The 25,594-nt window shown below is 46.6% G+C and overlaps 1 protein-coding gene across 1 annotated transcript in view; it reads left to right on the forward strand.

The window, feature by feature from the left end:
- The first annotated feature begins 8,595 nt into the window (after positions 1-8,595).
- LOC148517484 (ATP-dependent translocase ABCB1-like) overlaps positions 8,596-25,594 on the forward strand; it is a 121,354-nt gene continuing 104,355 nt past the window's right edge. Inside the window, exons 1-2 of the mRNA XM_088478661.1 lie at positions 8,596-8,670; positions 8,917-9,016. Of these exons, the coding sequence (XP_088334787.1) occupies positions 8,928-9,016 (89 nt within the window). The 5' untranslated portion in view covers positions 8,596-8,670; positions 8,917-8,927. The remainder of the gene's footprint in view (positions 8,671-8,916; positions 9,017-25,594) is intronic.

Consider the following 25,594-nt stretch of genomic DNA (forward strand, 5'->3'; position numbering starts at 1 on the left):
TGGTGACCAGCGCATCCTCTATGGAATCTGGGCGCACTTTAGTGCCCAGAGTCTATAACTCCGGCGCTGGCCGCGCACAGCTCAGTGCACTGCCGGCCGCCGGACAGAGAGGAGGGGGCCGGTGTCGGAGACTGCATACGGTCCCCCTCCTCTCTAGGTAACGCCCCTCTAGGGGTGATTCATAATCATTCTTAAAGGTAAAATGCAGCTACCTGATAATTAGCAGAGATAAGTATATGTCTGATCAGCTTGTTCAGATGTTTAGTGACATCTGTACCCAACGGGATGGGTACTGGATGCCAGCGCTCGGGATCCCGTCTGTCAAAATCCAGACAGGGTTAGGATCCCGACACCTGTCGGTAGGTATCCTAACCCTCTCCTACCCTAACTCTCCCTCCCCGATGCCTGAACCTAATCTTTCCCCCCTAGTGCCTAAACCTAACCTCTCCCTCCCCACACCCTAAACCTAACCCTTCCCCCTAGTGCCTAACCCTAACCCTCTCCCTCCCCGATGCCTGAACCTAATCTTTCCCCCCTAGTGCCTAAACCTAACCTCTCCCTCCCCACACCCTAAACCTAACCCTTCCCCCTAGTGCCTAAACCTAACCTCTCCCTCCCCACACCCTAAACCTAACCCTCTCCCTAGTGTCTAACCCTAACCCTCCCGGGTGCAGGGGATGCCGGCTCTAGGATTCTGACAGGTGTTGGGATTCATGGCGCTGGTATTCTAAGTTCCGGCCTCCCCTGCACCGGGCTACTGAACGTATCTCGTGCCCAACAAAGGCAATACAATTTTTTTTAGTTGTAACAAAATTGTGGTACTGGGAAAAGAGGAAATCGTATTTCTGATATCTGTTCAGGAATGTCCTCTTGTTCTCTTCTGAGGTATTGTTGGCCATGTTTTGTGTGAGACGGATAGGATGGGAATCGCCAGAGACAAGGTATTGCTCAAGACAGAATAACCATATTGTTATGGGTACGTAGACATGATGAGTTCTTTTTTTACTTGTACTATTTTTATGCTTCCTATAATCTCTTCATGGAGTTCAGGTACAATTTTTTGAGCCGCTAAGACACAAGGATCTCATAAATAGTGATTTTTAATATAGAAATGTGTTCACAAAAGGGATGACCAGGTGTTAGATGGAGGTGGGGGTGCTTATCTAAAAAACACACCTCTTACGGGGGATGATTCTCAGTTGGATGGGGTATTCACGGCACTTTGGCTATGGGCTCTCTCTAATATTCAAATGAGCCCATGCATCTGCTATCTGCGCTAATGCCATGCGTCTGCATGTGGTATGCTTATCCTTCCCACTTAGTACAACGGAGGGTTCGTCCACCGGTGCACCCGTCATCATTAGTATCTGAAATTGCATCAGCCCTTGTTGGGTGCAATTTGTACGATTGACTTGGACGGACTGACTGCCTGTGTCGGCTCTGCCGACGTCAGTGATTTAAATATACCGCATTACATGCACCCAAGAAAAGCCCATGATGTGCCCAGGAAATTCTTATATTAATGCGGTTGATGTAGCACCCGCTAAGCCACGCCCACTTTCACGGCCACTTTGCTCAAATCAAATTCGCAGACCGTACACTCTCAGAATAAGCAGTTGGCACATGCGCAGATCATTAGTTCGATACTTTCAAGCATGCCCCGTAACGGAAAACTGTCCCCGTCCGTGCGCCCTGCATACACCGTCTGAGTGTGATATGCTAATATTACAGTTGTTTGACTAAAATAACAGCCACTCTGGGATTTAAGAGCTAAAAGTTTATCCAGCTTCTGTCACAGGATATTTGTTGTGCGGTTCAGTAGTTCCGAATTTGGAAGCCAGCTCCGCCCAACAAACAGCAGATAACTACAGAAGTGCATGTCTCAATCATGTACAGGTGGTGAAATAAGAGAAATCTGCTTCAGTACAACCTTTCTATTTCTTTCAACAAATCAATAACAGGATGAACACCAGCTACTAATCTTGTACACACTAAGGGCCTGATTCAGAGCCGGACGCTCTGACCAGAGCGCTCGCTCTGAATCAGGGCCCTCCTCCATTAAAATGGAGCGTCCTCCTGGACGCTTGTATAGCTGTGGGTGACCACCCACAGCATATACGAGCGTCCAAAAAGATGGTCGCGATGGTCTTGACCATCGTGACCATCGGACTTGCGACGGAAACCCTGCGGTAGGGTTTCCCAGCCACAAGCCCTGGAGTGATGTTGGCTCTATCAGAGCCAAAATCACTCCCACTGACATCATTCCCATGGGAACGCCTACGTCTGGCAGGCACGCCCCCGGCACGCCAACCAAAGGGGGCGTGCTGTCAGTCACCATCGACAGCACGCCCCCTTTGGTGCGAGACCCGGAGCGACAGCATGCGCAGTGGGGAACATCGACCCACTTGCGAGCGTACTGCCGCTTGCGAGTGGGTCTGAATGACCCCCTAAAAGCAGCCAGGAAAAGGAGAGCCCGCACAGGAGTCTGCAATCCTGTATTTTCTTTCCTGCTGCTCACTATGGGCCTGATTCAGACCCACTCGCGAGCGGCTGTCCGCTCGCAAGTGGGTCGATGTTATGCACTGAGCATGCGCACGACGGAGGGAGCTCCGTCGTGCGCATGCACCAGACGCGACGAGCGAAGGAAAGTCCTTCGCTCGTTGTGTCCGATCAAAGGGGGCGTGCTGTCAATGTTGATTGACAGCACGCCCCCTTTGGTGGGCGTGCCGGGGGCGTGCCTCCCTGACGGGGGCGTTCCCACGGGAACGCCTCCCGTCAGAAGCCAGCCCACTGACATCACTAGTGATGTCAGTGGGAGTGATTTTGGCTCTGATAGAGCCAAAATCACTCCGGAGCTTGCGGTTGAAAACCTCAACCGCAGGCTCCGGCTCGCAATTTCGATGGTCGCGATGGTCTCGACCATCGCGGCCATCACAAAGCACGCTCGTATAGCCTGTGGGTGGTGACCCACAGCTATACGAACGTCCAGGAGGACGCTCCATGAAAATGGAGCCCGGCCCTCATTCAGAGCGTGCGCTCTGCTCAGAGCGTACGGCTCTGAATGAGGGCCTATGTCTTAAATATTGGATTGAATTACCAAAATGATCAGGGAAGTGCTCCAAAAATAGGATGCAGTGGCGGCTCCAGAGGTGTGGCTGCAGTGCAGTCCAAAATGTAATAGGGAAGCCACACCAACTGCCACCCCAAACATCGCCGGCCAGGACTCACTGGAAGTTGGTGTCACTCCCCTATTTGAATATTGGACTGTGCTTCAGCCCCACCTCTGGAGCCTCCACTGATTACTAGCATGAACAGAAAATAATGTATTCTATAATACTATATTAAGCAACAGAGGGTGTGATACAGTGCTTAAAGTAGTCCTAGAGACGTGGTGGAACTCACCACCCCCACCCTCTGTGCTTTTTTAATAAAGGGACAGCGCTCACCTACGGCGCGCACTGCAAAAAGTGGCGTGGTCTCAAAAGAAAGGGGCGTGGTCACACAATAGTATCCCCAGTTCAAATTACTGCAATCTTATTCACATTGCACCGCACATAGGACCTCATTCAGAGCCGCTCGCAAAATGCAAGCGCTCGCTTTGAATGAGGGCGGCCGCTTTTCTTTTGAAAGGCAGCCTCCTGGCCGCTCGCTAAGCTGTGGGTTACCACCCACAGCTTTAGCGAGTGCCTAGGTGATGGTCGCGATGGTCTCGTCTACCGCAAGCCCCAGGTTGATTCCTGCTCTAACAGAGCTGGAAGCACCCTACTGACATCACTGGTGATATCAGTAGGGCCGCCTACAAACGGCAGGCATTCCTTCAGGAACGCCTCCGTTTGTCCGGCCACCCCACCCACCCCGCCTACAAAATGGGGCGAGCTGTCGATCAACATCAACAGCCGCCCCTTTTGTAGCGAGCCCCGTAGCGAGTGCATTTGTCACTCACTCCGGGGCTTGCGCACGCGCAGTGCAAGCGCTGCGCACGCGCAGGCCCTCACCATCAACCCGCTTGCGAGCGGGGCTGAATGAGCTCCTTAGTGCCCCTGATTCACATTACACCACATAGTAGTGTCCCTTATTCATGTTATGAAACACAGTAGTGCCCCTTTTACACATTGCCCACATTAGTGCTCCTTATACAATGCCCACAGCAGTAGTGCCCATTACACATAATGCCTACAGCAGTAGTGCCCCTTACACATAATGCCAACAGCAGTAATTCCCCTTATGCAATGCCCACTGTAGTGGTACTCTTATGCAATGCTCCCAGTAGTGGTACCCCTTATGCAGTACCCCCCAGTAGTGGTGCCCCTTATGCAGTGCCCACAGTAGTAGTGCCCCTTATGTGGTGCCCCATTAGTAGTGCCCCTTATGCAGTGCCACCAGTAGTGGTACCCCTTATGCAGTGCCACCAGGAGTAGTGCCCCTTTGACAGTGCCCCATATGCAATGCCCCCATTAGTAGTGCCCCCAGTAGTGTTCCCCTAGTAATGCCCCCATTTGTAGTGCCCCTAGTAGTTATGCCCCCAGTAGTAATGCCCCTATTAGTAGAGCCCCTTACAAAAAAAAAAACACAATACTTACCTTAAGCCCCGCTCCTGCGTCTGCTGCCCTCCGGTCCGACTGCTCCTCGGAACTATGGGAGAGACGTCATGACGTCTCTCCCTTCAACCACTGCGGGAGCCGGAAGGTGGAGCTCTGGAGAGAGCTTCAGCCTCCAGCTGCTGCTGTAGGGAAGGACTGGAGCGCTCACTAGTAACAAAATCTCAGCGGGCTCCCGGCACCTCTCCAGCCCGATGCCTCGACTGGTTGGATAAAGTGGGGTTCTGCCTGAAATAGAACTGACAGAAAGCAGTTCCACCCTGTTCTGGCCCACTTTAACCCTGGGGTGGTATATTGTAAACATTCATCATGTTGACATGCATATAATGATGACATGATTAGAATGTCAACAAAAGATTTCTGGTAATCCAGTGGTGACTTACTTGGTACAGAGGGTTCGGTGGTTCCAGCGGTGTCTTCCGGGTCATTATGAATTCTGGCGGATCCTGTGGTGCTCCTGGCGGTGAGTATCCCTAACTCCTAACGATATCTCTTAACCCTAAAGCTGGGTACACACTATAATATATATTGACAATATATCGTTCCGACATGGATGGGAGCAATATATTGTACTCATTATATAGTGTGTACGCCCAATCTATCATTCCTGGCCATCGCTCATCACGTCGTCCCATCTGCTGTGCTGCACGGTAGATTGAATGATGTGATGAACGATGTGGTTGCACATAGTGTAGTGTGTACGTACGACCATACATAGCGTACAGGAGAAATTATTCATTGGATACAATCATCTGACACAAGCTTGCATAGTGTATATGCTCTGTATCGTGTTTTCTGGGACTTGGTGAAATTGGGATGACTGTTGCATTGTTTATCACATTGTATAGTGTGTACCCAGCTTAACACTCACCCTAGTCCCTCTCCTCCCACAGCATAACCCTATCCCTCCTCTAGGGGTCTATTTACTAAGCAGTGTTATGAGACAGAGTGAAAAGTGATAAGTCAGTGATAAGGTACCAGCCAATCAGCTCCCAACTGCCATTTTTCAAACACAGCCTGTGAGATGGCAGTTAGGAGCTGATTAGCTGGCACCTTATCACTTTTCACTCTGTCTCCTAACACTGCTTAGTAAATAGACCCCCTAGTGCCTAGCCCTAACCCTCCCATATCCTAACCCTTACCTCATGCAGCCTAAATCACCTGTAGCCTAACCCTCCCCTCGTGTACAGGCCCGCTGAGAGCCGCGGCGGGCCCGGGTAATAGGGGGCGTGACCTAACCGCGGGAGGCATGGCCACGCCCCCTTCCCGAAAAAAAAGATTTGCAGTGCCGCGAAGCGTCGCTGCGCGCTGGTGAGGGGGGCGCTCTGGGCCCCCTCAGCATTGCTCAAAGCCAGGGGGGGCACAATCAGTGTGATCGCTCCCCCCCACAGGCATAGGAGACTGCTGTGGCTGCTGCTCAGCAGCCACGAGCAGTATCCACTGCAGCTCAGCACACGGCTGTTTGCTGGGCTGCTGTGAGGGAGGGGGAGTGGCGCCGGACCCGGGCCCCCACCGGGCCCCTCAGGAAGCCCGGGTCCCGGTAATCTGTACCCGCTCTCCCCCCCTCTCGGCGCCCCTGCTCGTGTAGCCTAACTTTTACCTGCCGCAGTCTAATCCTAACCCTCCCATAGTCTAACTCTTACCTCCTGTAGACTATCCCTCACCTCCCGCAGCCTAACCTCCCCTCTTGTAGCCTAACCCTCCCTAATCCGTAGTCTAACCCTCACCTCTTGTTGCCTAACCTTCCCCTCCCATAGTCTAACCCTCACGTCTTGTTGCCTAACCTTCCCCTCCCATAGTCTAACCCTCACGTCTTGTTGCCTAACCCTCCCCTCTGGAAGCCTAACCTTCACCTCCCACAGCCTAACCCTAACCCTACCCTCCCATAGCCTAACCCTCACCTCCTGCAGCCTAAACCTAACCCTCCATTGCTGCAGCCTAACCCTCTGGTACCTACATAATGTCACATTTCACATGTTGACAGTGTGAACATGTTGACATTCTGCAGATGATACGTATGTGGTGTTGCATTATGGCTGCATCACACAGCAGAAACCATACACTATAACTTTAATTTATAACATTTATAACCTGCAAATTATAGAACCCTGAGTGATGAAAATGATTAGGTGTGATTGCAATCAATAAATATGAGTCATCTGTCTGTAGTTCGTTGTCCTGCAATGAACCAGAGCCATGTGACTTTGCTTTTAACAGTTTATTGATCGGAATGATACACATTAAAAACTCAAGCAGTAAGTTAGTATTTTTTAGAACAAGGCTGATTGTATATGTTATCTTGTTCTCTGCACTGTTTAGTTTAGATCAGTACAATAAGGAAAATGTTTAATTTTTTTAAAGCACTGAGGGGTTGCAACCAATCAATTCTGCCTCCTATTATTTCATAGAATGTACTTGATAAATGTTACCTCCAAGCTGTAACTGAAACAGCACCAACAGCTATCTTGCCTCCAGGCTCCTGGTATGAATGTGTACCCTGAGCAGTGGAGTATAATGATGTCGTCCATAGGTAAAAGAGGAAGCATATAATAATGTCATCCACAGACAACAGAGGAATATAATGATGTCATCCAAGGACAGCAAAGGGAGAGTATAATGATGTCATTCACAGACAACAGAGGAAGAATATAATGATGTCACCCATAGACAGCAGAGGAAGAGCATAATGATGTCACCCATAGACAGCAGAGGAAGAGTATAATGATGTAATCCCCAGACAACAGAGGAAGAATATAATGATGCCATCCATAGACAGCAGAGGAAGAGTATAATGATGTCATCCACAGACAACAGAGGAAGAATATAATGATGCCTTCCATAGACAACAGAGGAAGAATATAATTATTTCACCCACAGACAGCAGAGGAAGAGTATAATGATGTCACCCACAGACAGCAGAGGAAGAGTATAATGATGTCACCCATAGACAGCAGAGGAAGAGTATAATGATGTCATCCCCAGACAACAGAGGAAGAGTATAATGATGTCACCCACAGACAGCAGAGGAAGAGTATAATGATGTCACCCACAGACAGCAGAGGAAGAGTATAATGTTTTCACCCACAGACAGCAGAGGAAGAGTATAATGATGTCACCCACAGACAGCAGAGGAAGAGTATAATGATGTCATCCACAGACAACAGAGGAAGAGTATAATGATGTCATCCACAGACAACAGAGGAAGAGTATAATGATGTCATCCACAGACAACAGAGGAAGAGTATAATGATGATGTCATCCACAGACAGCAGAGGAAGAGTATAATGATGTCATCCACAGACAACAGAGGAAGAGCATAATGATGTCATCCACAGGCAGCAGTGGAAGAGCATAGGCAAACGCAGGGGGGGTTTCCATCTGCCTGGAAACCCCCCTCCCCAGCCCACACCATTACCACAATAGAAATAGAAATATAATAGAATTTTACTAGTGCTGCATGTTCTCGGAATGGTGCCCACATCTAAAATAAAAACATTCAGCTCAGGCAGGATGGACCTACTGCCACACCTAATGGCTTACTGTGATCGCTGGTCCTGTATCTGCTGGAATTATGACACACAATACACTTTGTATGACGCATATTAAAGCTGGTTAAGTGGTAATTATGCCCTCTTCATGGACTGGCCACACTCGCTCTAAAATCAGGCATTTGGAAACCCCCCTCTAGAAATCCTGCGTTTGCCACTGAAGAGCACAATGATGTCATCCATAGCAGGGGAAGAGTATTACTGTATAATTGATACCGATGGGTAAAAAAAGTGACTGTACTGTAGGTAAGAAATACAACCTGATTCCTCCTTTTCTATATTACTCATTAACAGAGATATAGCAGCCTCTCTCTTCCCGGGTACAGTAACACCCTCCCATGATCTGCTGTCAGTGACTATAATAGTATTACAGGGAGGAGGAGCAGGGAGTTATGTTCTCTGCTCCGTAACCAATCTTTGCCCCCTGTGCACTGTCTTCATCTGATACAGCAATCCGGCTGCACAGCTGCTGCTCTGCATAAGGGGACATCACACAGGCTGAGGATAAGAAGCTGCTCTGCACGGTAAGTTACATCGGATTTACAGCTCTTTGCGCTTCTCCAGCACATGTAAGGTGCGCCCTGTGCGCAACAGTGTTTTCTTCCATCTCCAACCTGTGGCTGTCCGGCTGCGAGATAACTATAAGTCTCAGCATGCCCTGCTAGCCAAAGAGCCACAGCTTGCTGTCTCCTCATTCCCTGCTCTCCCTGTCTGAGAAATACTCAGTCACCATCACATCCAAACTTTCTTCTTTTCAATTATGTTTCCAGACAGATTAAACATGGCAAGTGAGAAGAATGGTGCAGTGCCTGGCATAGGTGATAGCCAGGGGGATGTCACAGTGACCATCACAGAGCCCAACGCCAAGAGGTGACTTTTCTCTATTATTAGTATAGTATCTCCTTCTATTATATTATGTATGGATCATTGTGTGTTGCTGTATGTTTTTTGTTAAGTGAACTTGACTACTGTTAGAAATAGTCTGTAAATGAACACAAACAATACACACTACACACTTATATTGGGTTATCTATCTATCTATCTATCTATCTATCTATCTATCTATCTATCTATCTATCTATCTATCTATCTATCTATCTATCTATCTATCTATCTAATATCTACCTGCTCTATCTATCTATCTATCTATCTATCTATCTATCTATCTATCTATCTATCTATCTATCTATCTATCTATCTACTTTATCTATCTACCTGCTGTATCTATCTATCTATCTATCTATCTATCTATCTATCTATCTAATATATATCTGCTCTATCTATCTATCTATCTATCTATCTATCTATCTATCTATCTATCTATCTATCTATCTATCTATCTATCTGCTGTATCTATCTACCTGATGTATCTATCTATCTATCTATCTATCTATCTATCTGCTGTATCTGTCTACCTGCTGTATCTATCTATCTATCTATCTATCTATCTATCTATCTATCTATCTATCTATCTATCTATCTATCTATCTATCTAATATCTACATACTCTAACTATCTATCTATCTATCTATCTATCTATCTATCTATCTATCTATCTATCTAATATCTACCTGCTCTATCTTTCTATCTATCTATCTATCTATCTATCTATCTATCTATCTATCTATCTATCTATCTATCTACCTGCTGTATCTAACTATCTAATATCTACATGCTATATCTATCTATCTATCTATCTATCTATCTATCTATCTATCTATCTATCTATCTATCTATCTATCTATCTATCTATCTATCTATCTATCTGCTGTATCTGTCTAGCTGTTGTATCTATCTACCTGTTGTATCTATCTACCTGCTGTATCTATCTATCTATCTATCTATCTATCTATCTATCTATCTATCTATCTATCTATCTATGTAAAATGTTGAACATAACAGCAACATGTATGCATCGGGCAAGGGACAAGATTACTCCTTCATGGGTTGTGTTAGGGATGCCGCTGGTCAGAATGCAGGATTCTGGCGATCCCGGCACCGGTATTTCGACCGTCGGAATTCCGCACACTGGGATGTTGACTACATCCCCTCCTTTAAGACATGATATCACAAAATGGATTTATGTTGCTGCTCTCACTGGTGAGTTAGAATATCTGTGCATATAATTAATAGGGGAGGTGTGCTCTTCCTTATAATATGCAAATTTCTTCAGTAACACTGAAACAATTTAATCAGAATGGCACTCATAATTGGCTATGATGCTAGAACTCACCATTTATCCATATTTACTAAATAGCACAACAGCTTGGCACAATAAGATAACATGATACAAGAATGTTTGAAATCAATTTTGGGCAGGTGGCAGGCGGTACAGTAGTTGGAAACATATTCGGTAAACATTTTATCTAACGATCTGATTGATTGGAATATCAAATAAATTGATCATTTAGAATCTGACAGTTGCAGTTTTTAGACACTATTTTTTATGAAGTGACTATGATTTGTGTATGTTTTGATTGCTTGGATCACTGGGGTCCTGATTTCAAGCAGTTTATTATAGCATTCAGGTCATGGTTTTATGACCTTGGATTATTTTAGTTTGTGTACTTTTCATTTCAGTTATATAAATAATATATAGCTAATTATATTATCTATTTTATGAGACAGGTGATATTGGAATAATCATTGTTTTTTATTTTCTAGAGCAGGGGAATTCAACATGTGGACCTCCAGCTGTTGTGGAGTTACACAGGGGCATTTTAAGAGAGGAGGGGGCCCATGTGCACTCCTCGTGCGGGGTCCCCTCCTCTCTCCCTGGTGGCTGGCAGCCGACTGACGCAGCTGGCCAGCCACCGGAGCATTAGTAGACTCCGGGCACTAGAGTGTGCCCGGAGTCTACTGTGCATGCGTAGGACGCTGGAGAAATGGACATGGCGGCCATTTTTCCGGTGTTCTGAGCAGCAGTGACAACCGACGTGGGACCTCGGACAGGTAAGTTTAATAAAATATGGGTGCAGTGTGTGTGGTGTGGGGCCCCCCTGGACCCGGGGGCCCGTGTGCCCCGCACACACTGCACCCATTATAGATACGCCACTGGAGTTACATATCCCTTCCACAGTATTGTTATTAGGGCATGCTCAAACTATGGCAGGGCATGCTGGGATGTGTAGTTCCACAACAGCTGGAGGACCACATGTATGAATACCCCTGCTGTACAAAATACAAATAATTCTAGCGCATATTTGTTGATACCTGTATCTTTTCATTTCTATTCACTTTAACTAAAATGTGTGCTATGAATAGTTTCCAGAGTAGTTCTAAATTCACGCTCTCAAATATATATATCTCTGACAGTTTCTGATGACACTTATTGCAATGACTATGGCTCAGCTCACAAACTGGCTGCTTACACTCATAGCCCTTTTACACCAGAGCAGAAACCTGGGTTTTTACTGGGTCTACCCGGGTCACAGCTCAGTGTAAAAGGGTCCCTGAAAAATAACCCGGTTAAATTGACCCTGCAATCCAACCCAGGTAGCTACCAGGGTCGGACCAAGGATGGACCCGGGTAATGGTGCAGTGTAAACGGTGCGACCCGGGTTATCCGGCCTGGGTCATGCCTAAAATTAGCTGATTGGTGGTTGTGGAGCAGTCTCCTCCCACTTTTTATGGCCTCACAAGTTTAGCAGGGCAGACCCAGGTTTAGTGTGAACGGGGCTGACCTGAGAATAACCCAGATCGATGGTGCTGTGTAAACTGTGTCTGACCTGGCTTGGAACCATGGGCCGTATTCACTTTAGAGCGAAAAGTCAGTTTCAGCGATACCTTTTCGCCGATGACGTCATTTTCGCCGATTTCATTTATCCCAGTATTCAATTTCAGCGTCTTTTCGGCGTCGCGATAATGCAATGCAATGTATTACGCAAAAAAGTTTCGTCTATGAATACCCGACGGAAAAAAGTACAGAATCTGTATTTTGTGGTGCAAAATTGTGGCAACCCCCCTAAACCCTTTTTATACCCCCCTTGATGCTAATTGCCTCAAGAAACACAAAACAATCTGCAAAGGCCACCCCAAAAAAGCACTTTGAAAAAAATGGGCGAAAAAAATGGGGGTACAAATTCAAAAAGTAGCGAAATAGCTTTTGGGGGTGTCTGGAAGTATGGGGGAGGTGTTTTTTGGATTGCAGGTACTTGCTGAAGGTGCGTTTTTGGCGCTATTTAATGCTTTACTTTAGCAACTTGAAAATATGCTTGCACCCATTTTCATGTACCCCAAATTTGATGGGAATACTTATTTTCCCCCTAAAAAATTGCTAAATACTATTCTTCACCACTGTCACCAAAGACGCCAAATAGCGCCTATTGAGACCATTTAAAAACCACACATACCTTCAGCAGAGCTAATCGGGGGTACCCATAGTGAACCCTGATGTCAGAGCATCATTTGGGGGGTGTCAGGCTGATTTCCCCCAAAATGACAGGACTTTTCAGCGATTTCCATTTTGCCGGGTCCCGCGCGCGATACTTTTTCGGAGGCAAAACCTCCGATGACGGCGAAAAGTCAGGACTCTGACTTTTCACTCCAAATTGAAATTGGGCCTATGGGGGTCATTCAGACCCGTTCGCGAGCAAAGGACGCTCGCAAACGGGTCGATGTTCCCCCACTGCGCATGCGCACGACGGAGGGAGCTCCGTCGTGCGCATGCGCGAGACCCGGACTGCGACAGCCAAGCTGTCGCTCCGGGTCTCGCACCAAAGGGGGTGTGCATGTCGATGTTGATTGACAGCACGCCCCCTTTGGTGGGCATGCCGGGGGCATGCCTGCCAGACGGAGGCGTTCCCATGGGAATGCCTACCGTCTGGAGCCGGCCCCACTGACATCAGTCAGTGGGAGTGATTTTGGCTCTGATAGAGCCAAAATCAGTGGGAGTCAGTGGGAGTGATTTTGGCTCCAGGGCTTGCGGCAGCGAGACCCCACCGCAAGACCATCGCGACCATCATCATGGACGCTCGCATATGCTGTGGGTGGTCACCCACAGCTATGCGAGCGTCCAAGAGGACGCTCCATTTTCAGAGAGGAGGGCCCTGATTCAGAGCGAGCGCTCTGGTCAGAGCGTTCAGCTCTGAATCAGGCCCTATGTCTGAAAACCCAGGTTGGACCCGGGTTTTTGGTGGAAAAGAGTGTAAATAACAGACAGGGATTGTGAAGGTAATTGGGTTACCTGAGGTAGCTGTCTCAGACAGAAAAATTAATGGACAGAGGGCTTGATTCAGACCCGGTCGCTCTGACAGAGCGCTCGCTCTGAATCAGGGCCGGCTTTTTTTTTTGTTAGAACGGCCTCCTGGCCGCTCGCATAGCTGTGGGTGACCACCCACAGCTACAGCGAGCGGCCATGATAATGGTCGCGATGGTCAAGACCATCGCGACCATCGGGCTTACGACGAGACCCTTGTGGTAGGGTCTCGTGGCCGCAAGCCCCAGAGAGATTTTGGCTCTAACAGAGCCGGAATCTCTCCACTGACATCACTCGTGATGTCAGTGGGGCCGCCCCCAAACGACAGGCGTTCTCATGGGAGCACCTCCGTTTGGGCAGCCACCCCCCCGGCCCGCCCACCAAAGGGGGCGAGCTGTCACTCAACATCGACAGCTCGCCCCCTTTGTTGCGAGACCCGGAGCGACGGAGTACCCATCGCTATCCGGGTCTCGCGCATGCGCACGATAGAGCCGGCTCCGTCCTGCGCATGTGCTCTGGGCCACCATCGACCCGGTTGCGAGTGCTCAGCGCTTGCGACCAGGTCTGAATCAGGCCCAGAGTTTAGATCTAAATGAGTGAAATTAGTGATATTCACAATGTTTTTAGATCCATCTTTTTCCACATATTGTATTTTCTTTTCTGCTACATATATAAACAATACACAACCTGCTTTATAAACTTCTAGAGATTGATGCATTACAATGCTTTGATTTCATTTCCAACATAGATTATCATGGACAATGTTATAATTGTCTCCTTTAGACATGTCATTGAGTTCGGTATGAACTGTCAACATATACAAACTTTAAAAATGATGGAAAAGTATTATGTTTATACTTTATAGTTATAATGCTTACACGGTTACAATGCTTTAAATTACTACCGCCTTTGGTGTTGTGAGGTAGACATTTTGCTGATGACATTTTGACTTTTTAACTACCCATCGTGTCACAGGAGTGAGATTGCCTATTGCACAGGTTCTCAAACTCGGTCCTCAGGACCCCAAACAGTGCATGTTTTCCAGGTCTCCTCGCAGAATTACAAGGGAACTAATTAGCTCCACCTGTGGATCTTTTAAAATGTGTCAGTGAGTAATGACTGCACCTGTACACCTGCTAGGTAATCTGCAAAACGTGACCTGTGTGGAGTTCGAGAACCATAATAATTTTTTCACTCAGGGTTGTCCCTGTGTAACCATTTTTAAGGCAATGGGCTAAGGGATGGTCTAGGGCAGAGGTTCTCAAACTCGGTCCCCAGGACCCCAAACAGTGCACGTTTTTCAGGTCTCCTGAAATAATTATCTCCACCTGTGGATCTTTTAAAACGTGTCAGTGAGTAATGACTACAACTGTGCACCTGGGTGGTGACCTGGAAAATGTGACCTGTGAGGGTTCCTGAGGCCCGAGTTTGTGAACCACTGGTCTAGGCTAGAGGTTCTCAAACGCGGTTCTCAGACCCCACACAGGTCACGTTTTGCAGGTCACCGAGCAGGTGCACAGGTATATTCATTACTCACTGACACATTTTAAAAGATCCATAGATGAAGCTAATTATTTCACCTGTGATTTTATGAGGAGACCTGGAAAACATGCACTGCTTGGGGTCCTGAGGACAGAGTTTGAGAACCTGTGGTCTAGGGTTTTAAAACAAAATGGTGGCTGCCACATTGTGGTAACCCAGAGTGTGCCTGTTAGAGACACTGAGGAGTGGATTCTCACAGCTCTGTTTTTCTGCATGTAACTGTAAGGTCAAAAGTCTTTCTAAACTGGTAATAAATCATTATCACTGTAATAACTTTCTTTTAACCTTTGTCAAAATGCTAAATGACAGAAATAAATATACAAGCAATGGGGCATTGCTGTTCCAGGGACACACTAGTGGGTCTACAAAAAATAAAATAAAAAAGGTTTGTGATGCTAGGAAATGTGACATCAGCCCCATGACTATGTGACTGTTTTACTAATTTTCTGCAAATCCTTTTATATGGCTAAAATTACTGCAGATGACATAATGCCATCTATTTCACTTTGCCAACATAAGCAATTAAATTATGTGGTTTTTATATTGCTCGGCTGTACAAATGCTAATCTGTTGTCATTTTTATACAGAAACTTGAGTGCGCTTATTATAGTGCCCATTAGCACAGACATCTGATATTACAAACTTTCAATACTTACACTGGGCCTCATTTAAATCAGGGCAGTATCCTAGCGCAATTCTAAATTGCAGTATTAAAAGAAAACTGACAACATTTGTTACAGGACATGCAAAAGCAGAAACCTTTTCCTTGGATAAGAGAAAGTAGAATTGACTCCCTTTGCATGCTTAGGTGGGGGTCTATGTACTAAATCTTGGAGAGAGATAAAGTGGATGGAGATAAAGTACCAACCAATCCGCTCCTAACTATCATTTTTCAAACACAGCCTGTAACATGACAGGAGCTGATTGGTTGGTACTTTATCTACATCCTCTTTATCTCTCTCCAAGGTTTATCTCCCCTGGAAACTTGCACCTCCAGCCAGGACTGGGAGAGTATAGTACACTTTAAAAGATGTCTGCTGCCATAGTAGCAGGAGAAAGATAAAATGAAGTATAATAGCTACCAGAGATACAGTAATGTTTATTTTTTATAAACATCACCAGGTTTTTATGTGTGGGCGTTCGGTTCTGTATATTATAATGAATGTCTATAATAATCTGTAGGTATAGTTTCACCTATAAAGCGTTTGCTATATACCAGTTGTTTTGCATAACACAAGGAAATTTTAGCCAGACATGAATGAAGAAATAGCTTTGTTATAGCTCAGTGCTTTTCCTATTTTAATTGTCGTTCTCAGATATGATTATTATCAGAAATAAAACCTTTGTCCTGAACTATGGGGGTCCCACTTGTTGTTGTCCGGTTAAGTTCAAACAGTAGCTGTGTTCTGTGACATTCAGGATAAACCCAAAAAATACTTTAGAGACAATTACAGGAATTTAGGGTTAGCCAATTCTTTTTTTTTCCTCGTTGTTGTACCTTTTACTGATATTGTGCGCTTATCCTGATACTCATTTTATCACGCTCACCCTAAAAGCCCTGACCAATTCCTCTCCGTCATCCATCTCTAACCTCATCAGACTACCTTTCATCCCCTGACCTACAGTACACCTCTGCTCTTCCCTGATTACTGCATCTCACTCCCGTCTCCTTGATTTCTTCCGTGCTGCTCCATTGGAACTCCCTTCCTCACCTAACTAATCCCTTCCCCCAACCTTCAATGTTTCAGGCACTCTCTCAAAAGCCTACTCTACACCCACCAGATACTATTCCTTCTGCATGTTCTACCGTTTCCAGGTCTACGTAGAGACCTACTAGTGCCAATTGTACCAACATTGCCCTTTCCCAACAGACTGTAAGCTCTTACGAGCATGGTCCTCCCTACGGTTTTATCTCATTTGCACCTTGTTTTGTCAACCTCAACTCTAGTTTTTAACTCAAGTATGTGCGATTATATTTGTATGATTTTTGTACAATGATGATGGAAATGATTCATATATTGATGCTGATGATTCAGGAGAGTTTCACAAACTCCGCCATTATAGTTCAGGTTTCAAGAATATCCATGCTTGAGTCTAGATAGTTATATCAAATTGACTGATGTACCTGTGCTCAAGTATGGATATCCTTAAAACTTGGACTGCAATGTTTGGAATTTGGGAAACTGTGCACTACATTATACATTCACAATGTCGACATTCAGAATGTCAGAACTAGAATGTCGACATGGCATGAACGCTATGGACAGATTGTCGACATGACATAATGTAGATAATGAGAATGTTGACACGATTTTTCACTGATTTTTAAGGGTTAGGTTTATGCCTGTTACACACTAGACAGAGGATCGGATGACATAGCTGACACTAAGTATGTACTCACTATGTCGCTGAATAGGCGTACTACCGTGCATCAGCTGCATGCAGGTCTGACAGGCGATATAATCAGCGAGGCTATGCTGCCAAATGCAGCATGTACCCCACTGTCGCTCCATCGCTGTCGGCATTGGCAAGTGTGTATGCACTTGCTGATGCCGGCACCCCTGCCGGGGCCCGGCGCTCGCGATATCACGCTGGGTACACACAGTTCACATTTTCCAGGTCACCCAGCAGGTGTGCAGGTGTATTCATTACTCACTAACACATTTTAAAAGATCCACAGGTGGCGCTAATTATTTCACTAGTGATTCTATGAAGATACCTGGAAAACATGCACTGTTTGGGGTCCTGAGAACCTGTGGTTTATAGTGTGTACCCAGCTTTTGTCTGTGACTAGAGTTAAGGTTAGTGTTAGGCTACAGTTTGGGTTACAACTAAGTTTATGTTAGGTATACTTACCAAGTCAATGGGAAACTGCCTGGTCAACGTGCAGATTGTCGACATTCACGTCAACATTGTGGCAATGTCAACTTAGTAAATGTCTACATTTGACATGTCAGCCTCTGCTAATCAATCAAAATCGATCTTTAGTAAATATACCACAAGTAGATATATAACGTGAGAGATATTTTCTTGGTACATTGCACAGATAATATATTTTCTATTGCTGTGATAAACCGTGATAGAAAATCTAAGTTGTCACCGCACAAAGATAAATGGAACTGATAGTCTGGGGTTACTGAGTTTATGTGTAGCTCATCTATCCATTCAGCACTAGCTGGTCAGCCCAAAGGCAGATGCATGTACAGTATGTGCTGCCTGATGGTACCTAGTGACTATAAGTTCGGAATTATTAGAGCAGCCAATTGGGAAAGTACATGTTAACTTAACCCTTAAGTGTCCTTATGCGATTTATGGCCCAAGTGGATTGGATCAGGTACCTGCTTATTATTATTATTAGATTTTATTTATAGGGCGCCACAAGTGGTCCGCAGCTCCGTACATACAGTAAAGGGTACACAGAACATTACATTACAATACAGTAACCAACTTATAAACAGAACACAAGTAACAATTAGCAACACAATTCTCCATACACAATACAGCTGGGAAGGTGAAGGCTGTCATAGAAGTACTAGAGAAGAAGGCTGTGAGACAGTGGGGAGGACCCTGCTCCTAGGAGTTTACAATCTAGGGGAGAGGGGAGACAGACAATGACATGAGGCATAAGTGTGTAGAGGGGGACCTGAGTGCAGGAAGTAGGTGAGGTAGAGATGGCTGAGGCAGGACGGACAGAGACTTGGTGACGGTTATGTGGTGCAAGGGAATGCTTTGATGAACAGGTGGGTTTTCAGTGCACGTTTGAAGCTCTGCAAGGTCGGGGAGAGCCTAATCGAGCGAGGGAGCTCATTCCAGTGAAGGAGGGCTGCATGAGCAAAATTTTGGATACGAGCATGAGATGAAGTAACCAGGGTGGAGGAGAGGTAACAGTCATTGGCAGACCGGAGTAAGCGAGAGGGAGTATATAAGGAGATGAGGTTGGAGATGTAGGGTGCAGTAGAATTAGCGAGGGCCTTGTATGTGAAGGTGAGGAGTTTGAAGATTGGAGGATATACTGTGACAAATTGCCTCAATTTTGGAAGAGAAGAAGGAGGAAAAGTCTAATGCAGTGAGGGAGGATGGAAGCGGTGGAGGGGGGAGGCGGAGGAGAGTGTGGAAAGTACCAAAGAGGTGGCGGGGATTGGAGGACTGAGAGGAGATGAGTGACTGGAAGAAGGATTGCTTTGCGTGGGAGAGGGCCGAGCTGTAGGAAGAGAGGACAAACTTGAAATGAAGGAAGTCCACCAGAGAGCGAGATTTCCTCCAGAAGCGCTCTGCTGTGCTCGAGCATTTTTGGAGAAACCGGGTCAGTTTGGAGTGCCAGGGTTGGGGTTTGGAGTGACGGAGAGTGGACAGAGGAGGTGGGGGCAACGGAGTCAAGTGCAGAAGTTAGGTTAGGCCATGGTTGATAGAAGAGAGTATCAAGTGAGGAAGACAGGACAGCAGGGTTGAGAGTCTCAAGATTGCGTCTGGTGATGGTGCCTTTGGGTGAGGAGAGGAGTGGAGGACTTGAGAGAGTGAAGGAGAGTAGATGGTGGTCAGAGAGGGGGAACGGAGAGTTGGAGAAGTCAGAGAGAGCACACAGATGGGTGAAGACGATGTCAAGGGAGTGGCCGAGACAGTGGGTAGCAGCAGAGGTCCATTGAGAAAGTCCAAAGGAGGAGGAGAGGCCAAGAAGATGGGTGGATGCAGGATTTGTGATGTCAATAAGGATGTTAAAGTCGCCAAGGATTATAGAGGGGAGGTCATTAGAGAGGAAGTGGGGAAGCCAGGCAGCAAAGTTGTCAAGCAACTAGGTGGGGGATCCTGGGGGACAGTAGATAACTGCAACACGGAGATGAATGGGGTAGAAGAGACAGATAGAGTGGACCTCAAAGGTGGAGAAGAAAGATGGGGCTCAGGTGGGATAATGTGAAAGGTGCAGTTGGGGGATAAGAGGATGCCCACTCCGCCACCTTGGCGGTTGTCAGGTCTGACAGAGTGGACGAAGTTGAGGCCCCCGTAGGAGAGCGCCGCAGGGGAGGCGGTGTCAGAGGAGGAGAGCCAGGTTTCAGTGTTGGCAAGAAGATTTAAAGAGTGGGAAATAAAGAGGTCGTGGATAGCTGAAAGTTTATTGCAGACGGATCTGGTATTCCAGAGGGCACAGGAAAATGGGAGGGAGGGGATGGGGGATATGTGAATGAGATTGGCTGGGTTGTGTGTGAGGGGGTGTGGGCTAGATCTAAGGGGAAGGTGTAAGCCGGTGGAGATGGTTGGTATGGGGCAGAGGCGAGGAGGCATGGTGGCTGACTCAGGGTGGAGGTAGAGCAAAGGATGACAAGTGAGCAAATAGGAGGTGGGTAGGGAAGCACAGCAGAGGATGCAGGTATTAGAGGGGAGGTAGACAATTAGGTAGTGTAATACGGCGGTGAGGTAAAACTCGGGTGAGATAAGCAATCTCGAATCAAATCACAATTGGGCCAAATCGGAAGTACTTTTCACCTAAAACATACATCTCTCAAATTTACCAAGAATCGGGATGACAAGCTCGGGTGAGATAGGAGCAAACTCTCTGTCAAAATCACTTTTCAAATTCTCAACCCCCTGTGCTGCGAGATGGTCAGAAACATCCACAAATCATTGTGATTTGTGTATGTTTCTTGCTGTAAATGGTAAAAATAGTGTTACTTTAAAAAAAAAAAAAGAAAAATGATGTGAGGTCCCCTCCCAAAACACTAACCGGCCCCGGACCTGCAAGCTTGTCCTGGTTCTTAAAATGACAGGGAAAAAAATGTGTAGGGTTCCACTGCAATTTAAGAACCAGCACCAGGCAGCAGGGACAGAGCTGGTTTTAAATATACGGAGAAAAAAATTGACGTGAATTACCCTGCATATTTAAAACCAGCCCTGGACCCTTTCTAACGGGGGACTGATGCCACAGCCAGGGGTGCCCTTTCACCGGGCCCCCCAGCCGCAGCATCAGCCCCGACCGCTAGTCAGCCCAGGCCAGGGATCCCTGGGGAGTTGGGGACCCCTCCAATAAAGGGGTCACCCTCTGCAGGGCACCCCTGGCCTAGGCTGATAGCCTGGGGCTATCCCCACCACCCCTGGGCGGTGGGTGGCAGGTTGATCGTGTTAGGTGTAGAGTAAAAATTTAAATTTTCATCATTGTCTTTACAGTGGAACTACAGGTCCCAGCAAGCTTCTCCCACATGCTGTAAGGATACTGCCTTTGAACCTCTATATACCCCTGCCTATACCTTCTAATATCCTACCTATAAACCTTTTACGGATGACGCTAATTTGCGTACGCAGTCATACAGTAAATAAAGACTCCAGACCTATAATCTGTGGTTCCAAAGCACAAAGTGTTATTCAAGTAAAAGTACAGCAGTTACACGCTATGATCCTCATATAATCTTAGCGCAAAGAGATTATACAGACCCAAGTACAATTATGCATACGCAGCGCTCTCTGGTCCAGATGTTAGGCATCAGCAAGAAACCCCTCGTCAATCAGCATTCAGCACAAAGACTAGGAACCCAGGGTCAGAGCACATATTTATACCCCCCAGAAATAAACAACACAATAGAGAAGTTTGTTGCTAATACCATTGGTCCTAAAGGAGAGGGCATATGTTACAAGGCATTTAACAGGTTGATTCAAATAGACACAACCCAGCCTCTAACAACTGGGGATCTCTGGTTTTGGTTGTTCATAATATGTACATTTTGTTGCTTGAAGTCTCTGCAGTCCATAAATTGAGAATGCATGATGCGATCTCCACACCGATGATACCGGAATACTGTTGAGAGAGTACGCATCAGTACAATTCCAAACATGGCTTACTTATCACGTATAAAACCTTAATTACGAAATAACCTTTATTTCATAGCAATTATAGTAAATGTGCATACTTGAATCTTATACCTTAAAGCTTATTAAACTTTTTATGTGAATATGTAATGTGTAAGTATGCGGGGTGTGATGTAAAGACGCTAGTTAACTTGGGGCAGATGCTTGCGCATGAAGCTAATAAACAGCGTTTTCATACAGGATCTTATGCATTCGCTAATATGTGATTAGTTAACAGCGCAATTGTGTGTATTAATGTGTGTATGAGAAATGGTGCACTTAAATCTCACTTAAACTAAGTGAACACCTAGCAGTGTGGAATGCTGAGCCTTATAGTTCCACACGCCCCCCTCTCTCAGCAGCCCCCACCCTTCCCAGGCTCAAAAGTACAGTCCTTTGTTCTCCCAGATTATTGTGTAAATGCAAATTAGCACAGCTACAAGACCCAAACCTCAGATAACACTCTTGGCTTTGAAGGTATTTTATTGTAGGAAGCCTGCTAATGTAAGGTGCTACAAACGACCCTCTTGCTGTATTCGAGCAGGGCCACCTGGAGTGAGAGCAGACATACTGTACAGCCATTTCTGAAATATATCCTTTAGGGGAATTATAATAATATACACTTTATCCAGAGCACCCAAACTACGTAAAGTAATGAAATGGGCTTTTGGTGAATCGCCGTAACTTATGGCGATGGTCACAGATGCAATCGCATGATGCTAATAGTAATATCGCCACATGTACTAAAGTGTGAGTTTATCTAAAATGGCGCTTAGGCGGCCATTCGCAAAATGGTGTCTTGCGATCTCATTTCCAAGATGGCGTCTTGCGGCCAGTCGCAAGATGGTGTCGCTGCGATTCAATTTTAAACTGATCTTGTCTCAGCCAATAATCCAGCTTCGACAGCTGGTAGAACCACAAGTACCAGCATGCTTGGAGAACCACAAGTACCAGCATGTGGGGCATTAAGGGCCCTGGACCCTTTCTAACGGTCCCCCGTTAGAAAGGGTCCAGGGCTGGTTTTAAATATATGGGGTACCTCATGCCAATTTTTTTCTCCGTATATTTAAAACCAGCTCTGTCCCTGCTGCCTGGTGCTGGTTCTTAAATTACAGTGGAACCCTACTGTCCGGGGCTGGTTAGTGTTTTGTGGGGGGACCTCACGTCATTTTTTTTGTTACAGTTAACTCGTTTATTACAGGCAAAACACAAGCAGCTTACACATATCTCACTGATATGTGCAGGCTGCTTGCTAGGGAGAGTGGTACTGAGAGAAATCACTGCAATCTCCGGTGATATAACTCACTTGAGCTTGCTGTAAAATCACCCGAGAATCTCGATCTACATCACCATCGGCAAAATCGCCTGTTGGTAAATTTGGTAAGAAAAAAGAGTTCAAGCGAGTTATGGTGAGATGAATCACTTTGAAAATCGGGTCAATCACGATTCTTTGTAAATTTACCCCCAGGAGTTAGTTTTGATGATTTTGTCGACTCACTATATAGCTTGAGTGTAGTCCATCTGTGTTAGTGCTGGCTTGTAGTATGTTTTCCATCTATTTTCCTTTGGTTTAATGCTGGTATAACACTAATTTTGATTTTAAATGCTTATAGGAGGGCACCAGTAATCTCTCCAAAGCCCAAGAGCTGCCGCAGGCTCCACATGGTGAGTGACCATGAGAAATCCATCTGGATTCAATGGAGAATAAAGAGCAGGCAATAAAGTATTTTTTAAGTATTAGTAACTAATACCTAAAAAACCCAAATCAAACTCGATTAAAATCACCCTTTAGTAAATACACCCCATGGAGAGGGTTACCGTAGAGACAGTTATTCTTTCTCCTGCGGCGCCCCCTGCTTCGTGCATGCATCGCATCACCATACTTTTGTATGGCGATTGCGATTCATAAAGTAACGGAAAACTTGGTTTTCCATTTCTCTCGTTGTTTCAGATTCGCCGTCTGTGGACGGCATAGTCTAATCGTTCATATGTTAAGGGCAGGAAAGTTGAATACTCCCCTGTCTTTCAGGCAGTCTTCTGTTGTAACTCCTCCCCCTTTTTCTCCCAGCAGCCACTGCAGCCATTTTCTTGTGTTTAAACAGTGCTATCTAGTGTGATGACGGGGGGGGGGGGGGGGATTACCGAGATTACCAGCATTGTGAAGCAGGGGGTGTGGCCATGATGACGCGATTCAGATTGCTCTCCCACACGCTGCCGTGGTGTAAGCGGGTATATGCAGGGGGGGCTGACAATAGGCAAGTATACCCTATGCTAATTTCAGTATCCATCCATCTCTATGTGAGTTTCGGTCCATCTATACGAGTATCATTGGTGTATTTATGATGGGTGCAGGGGGTAACGGGCTCCTGGGTCCAGGGGGGCTTGCACCGCACACCCCGCACCCATATACCCTCTCTGGAGTCCCACGTTGGTGCCGGTGTCTGCGCTGTAAAAAAATGACTGGAAAATGACCACCGCTGGCATTTTCCATTTTCCCGTCATATGCGCAGTACAGGGAAAATGACAGCCGCGGCAATTGTCCCGGTGACCTGCGCATGCGCTATAGACTCTGGGCACACTCTAGTGCCCAGAGTCTATAAGTGCGGCGCTGGTCGCGCACCGCTCAGTGCGCTGCCGGACGGAGAGGAGGGGGCCTGTGACGGAGACTGCACATGGGCCCCCACCTCTCTAGAAACGCCCCTGGCAAGTATCCACTTTATGCGTATACATCACTCTTCCCACTGCTTTTCCAGCCACTTCCACCATCATTAGTATCAGCACTTGTACACACCCCATGCTTGGTGCAAAAGATCCATCTGAAACAGGCGTCCTGTCTCTGTCCGCTTGCCTCAAACAAGCATGGAAGTCAGGCTGCCCGCCCATGAGATTCATCTGTTCTGCACATCCCCACGGTAACCTCCCCAATTACCGCTGAGAAATACCCATGTCATAGCTGGATATGTTCAGCCGAGATCCAACATGCACAGAGGGCCTGATTCAGAGCCGGACGCTCTGACCAGAGCACTCGCTCTGAATCAGGGCCCTCCTACCTTAAAATGGAGCGGCCTCCTGGCCGCTCGTATAGCTGTGGGTGACCATGACGATGATGATGGTTGAGATGGTGATGGTCGCGATGGTCATGATGATGGTCGCGATGGTCAAGACCATCGCGACCATCGGGCTTGCGACGAGACCCTGCGGTAGGGTCTTGCTGCCGCAAGCCCTGGAGTGATTTTGGCTCTATCAGAGCCAAAATCACTCCCACTGACATCACTACTGATGTCAGTGGGGCCGGACTCAGACGGTAGGTGTTCCCATGGGAACGCCTCCGTCTGGCAGCCACGCCCCCGGCACGCCCACCAAAGGGGGCGTGCTGTCACTCACCATCGACAGCACGCCCCCTTTGGTGCGAGACCCATAACGACAGCTTGGCTGTCGCTATGCGGGTCTCGCGCATGCGCACGACGGAGCTCCCTCCGTCGTGCGCATGCGCATTAGGGCACCATCGACCCGCTTGCGAGCGTCCTACGCTCGCGAGCGGGTCTGAATTAGGCCCAGAGATTCTTGGCAGTGTGGATGTTTCATGCACAGACCGCATGGGCTGTTTTTGGCACATGTGCAGCCTGCAGAAAATTGCAAGATGCGTCCTCTTTGTGTATGACTCAGGGCACAGTAGCTTTTTATTTCTGTACATTAGTTCTAGTATTCAGGATGTCATTTTGGAACTTATTATGGGAATGGTCTAAACAGGTGTCAATACATTTTCTAATGTAGCGTTTAGAGAGCTACAGTATGTAACTATCACGGTTCCATAACAGAATGTGTACTGTTACACAACATTCCCATTTTATGTTCCTCATTGTTTTCTACGATTATTC

Source organism: Taudactylus pleione, unplaced genomic scaffold, assembly GCF_031769625.1.
Source record: "Taudactylus pleione unplaced genomic scaffold, aTauple2 ptg000216l, whole genome shotgun sequence".
Classification (NCBI taxonomy): domain Eukaryota; kingdom Metazoa; phylum Chordata; class Amphibia; order Anura; family Myobatrachidae; genus Taudactylus; species Taudactylus pleione.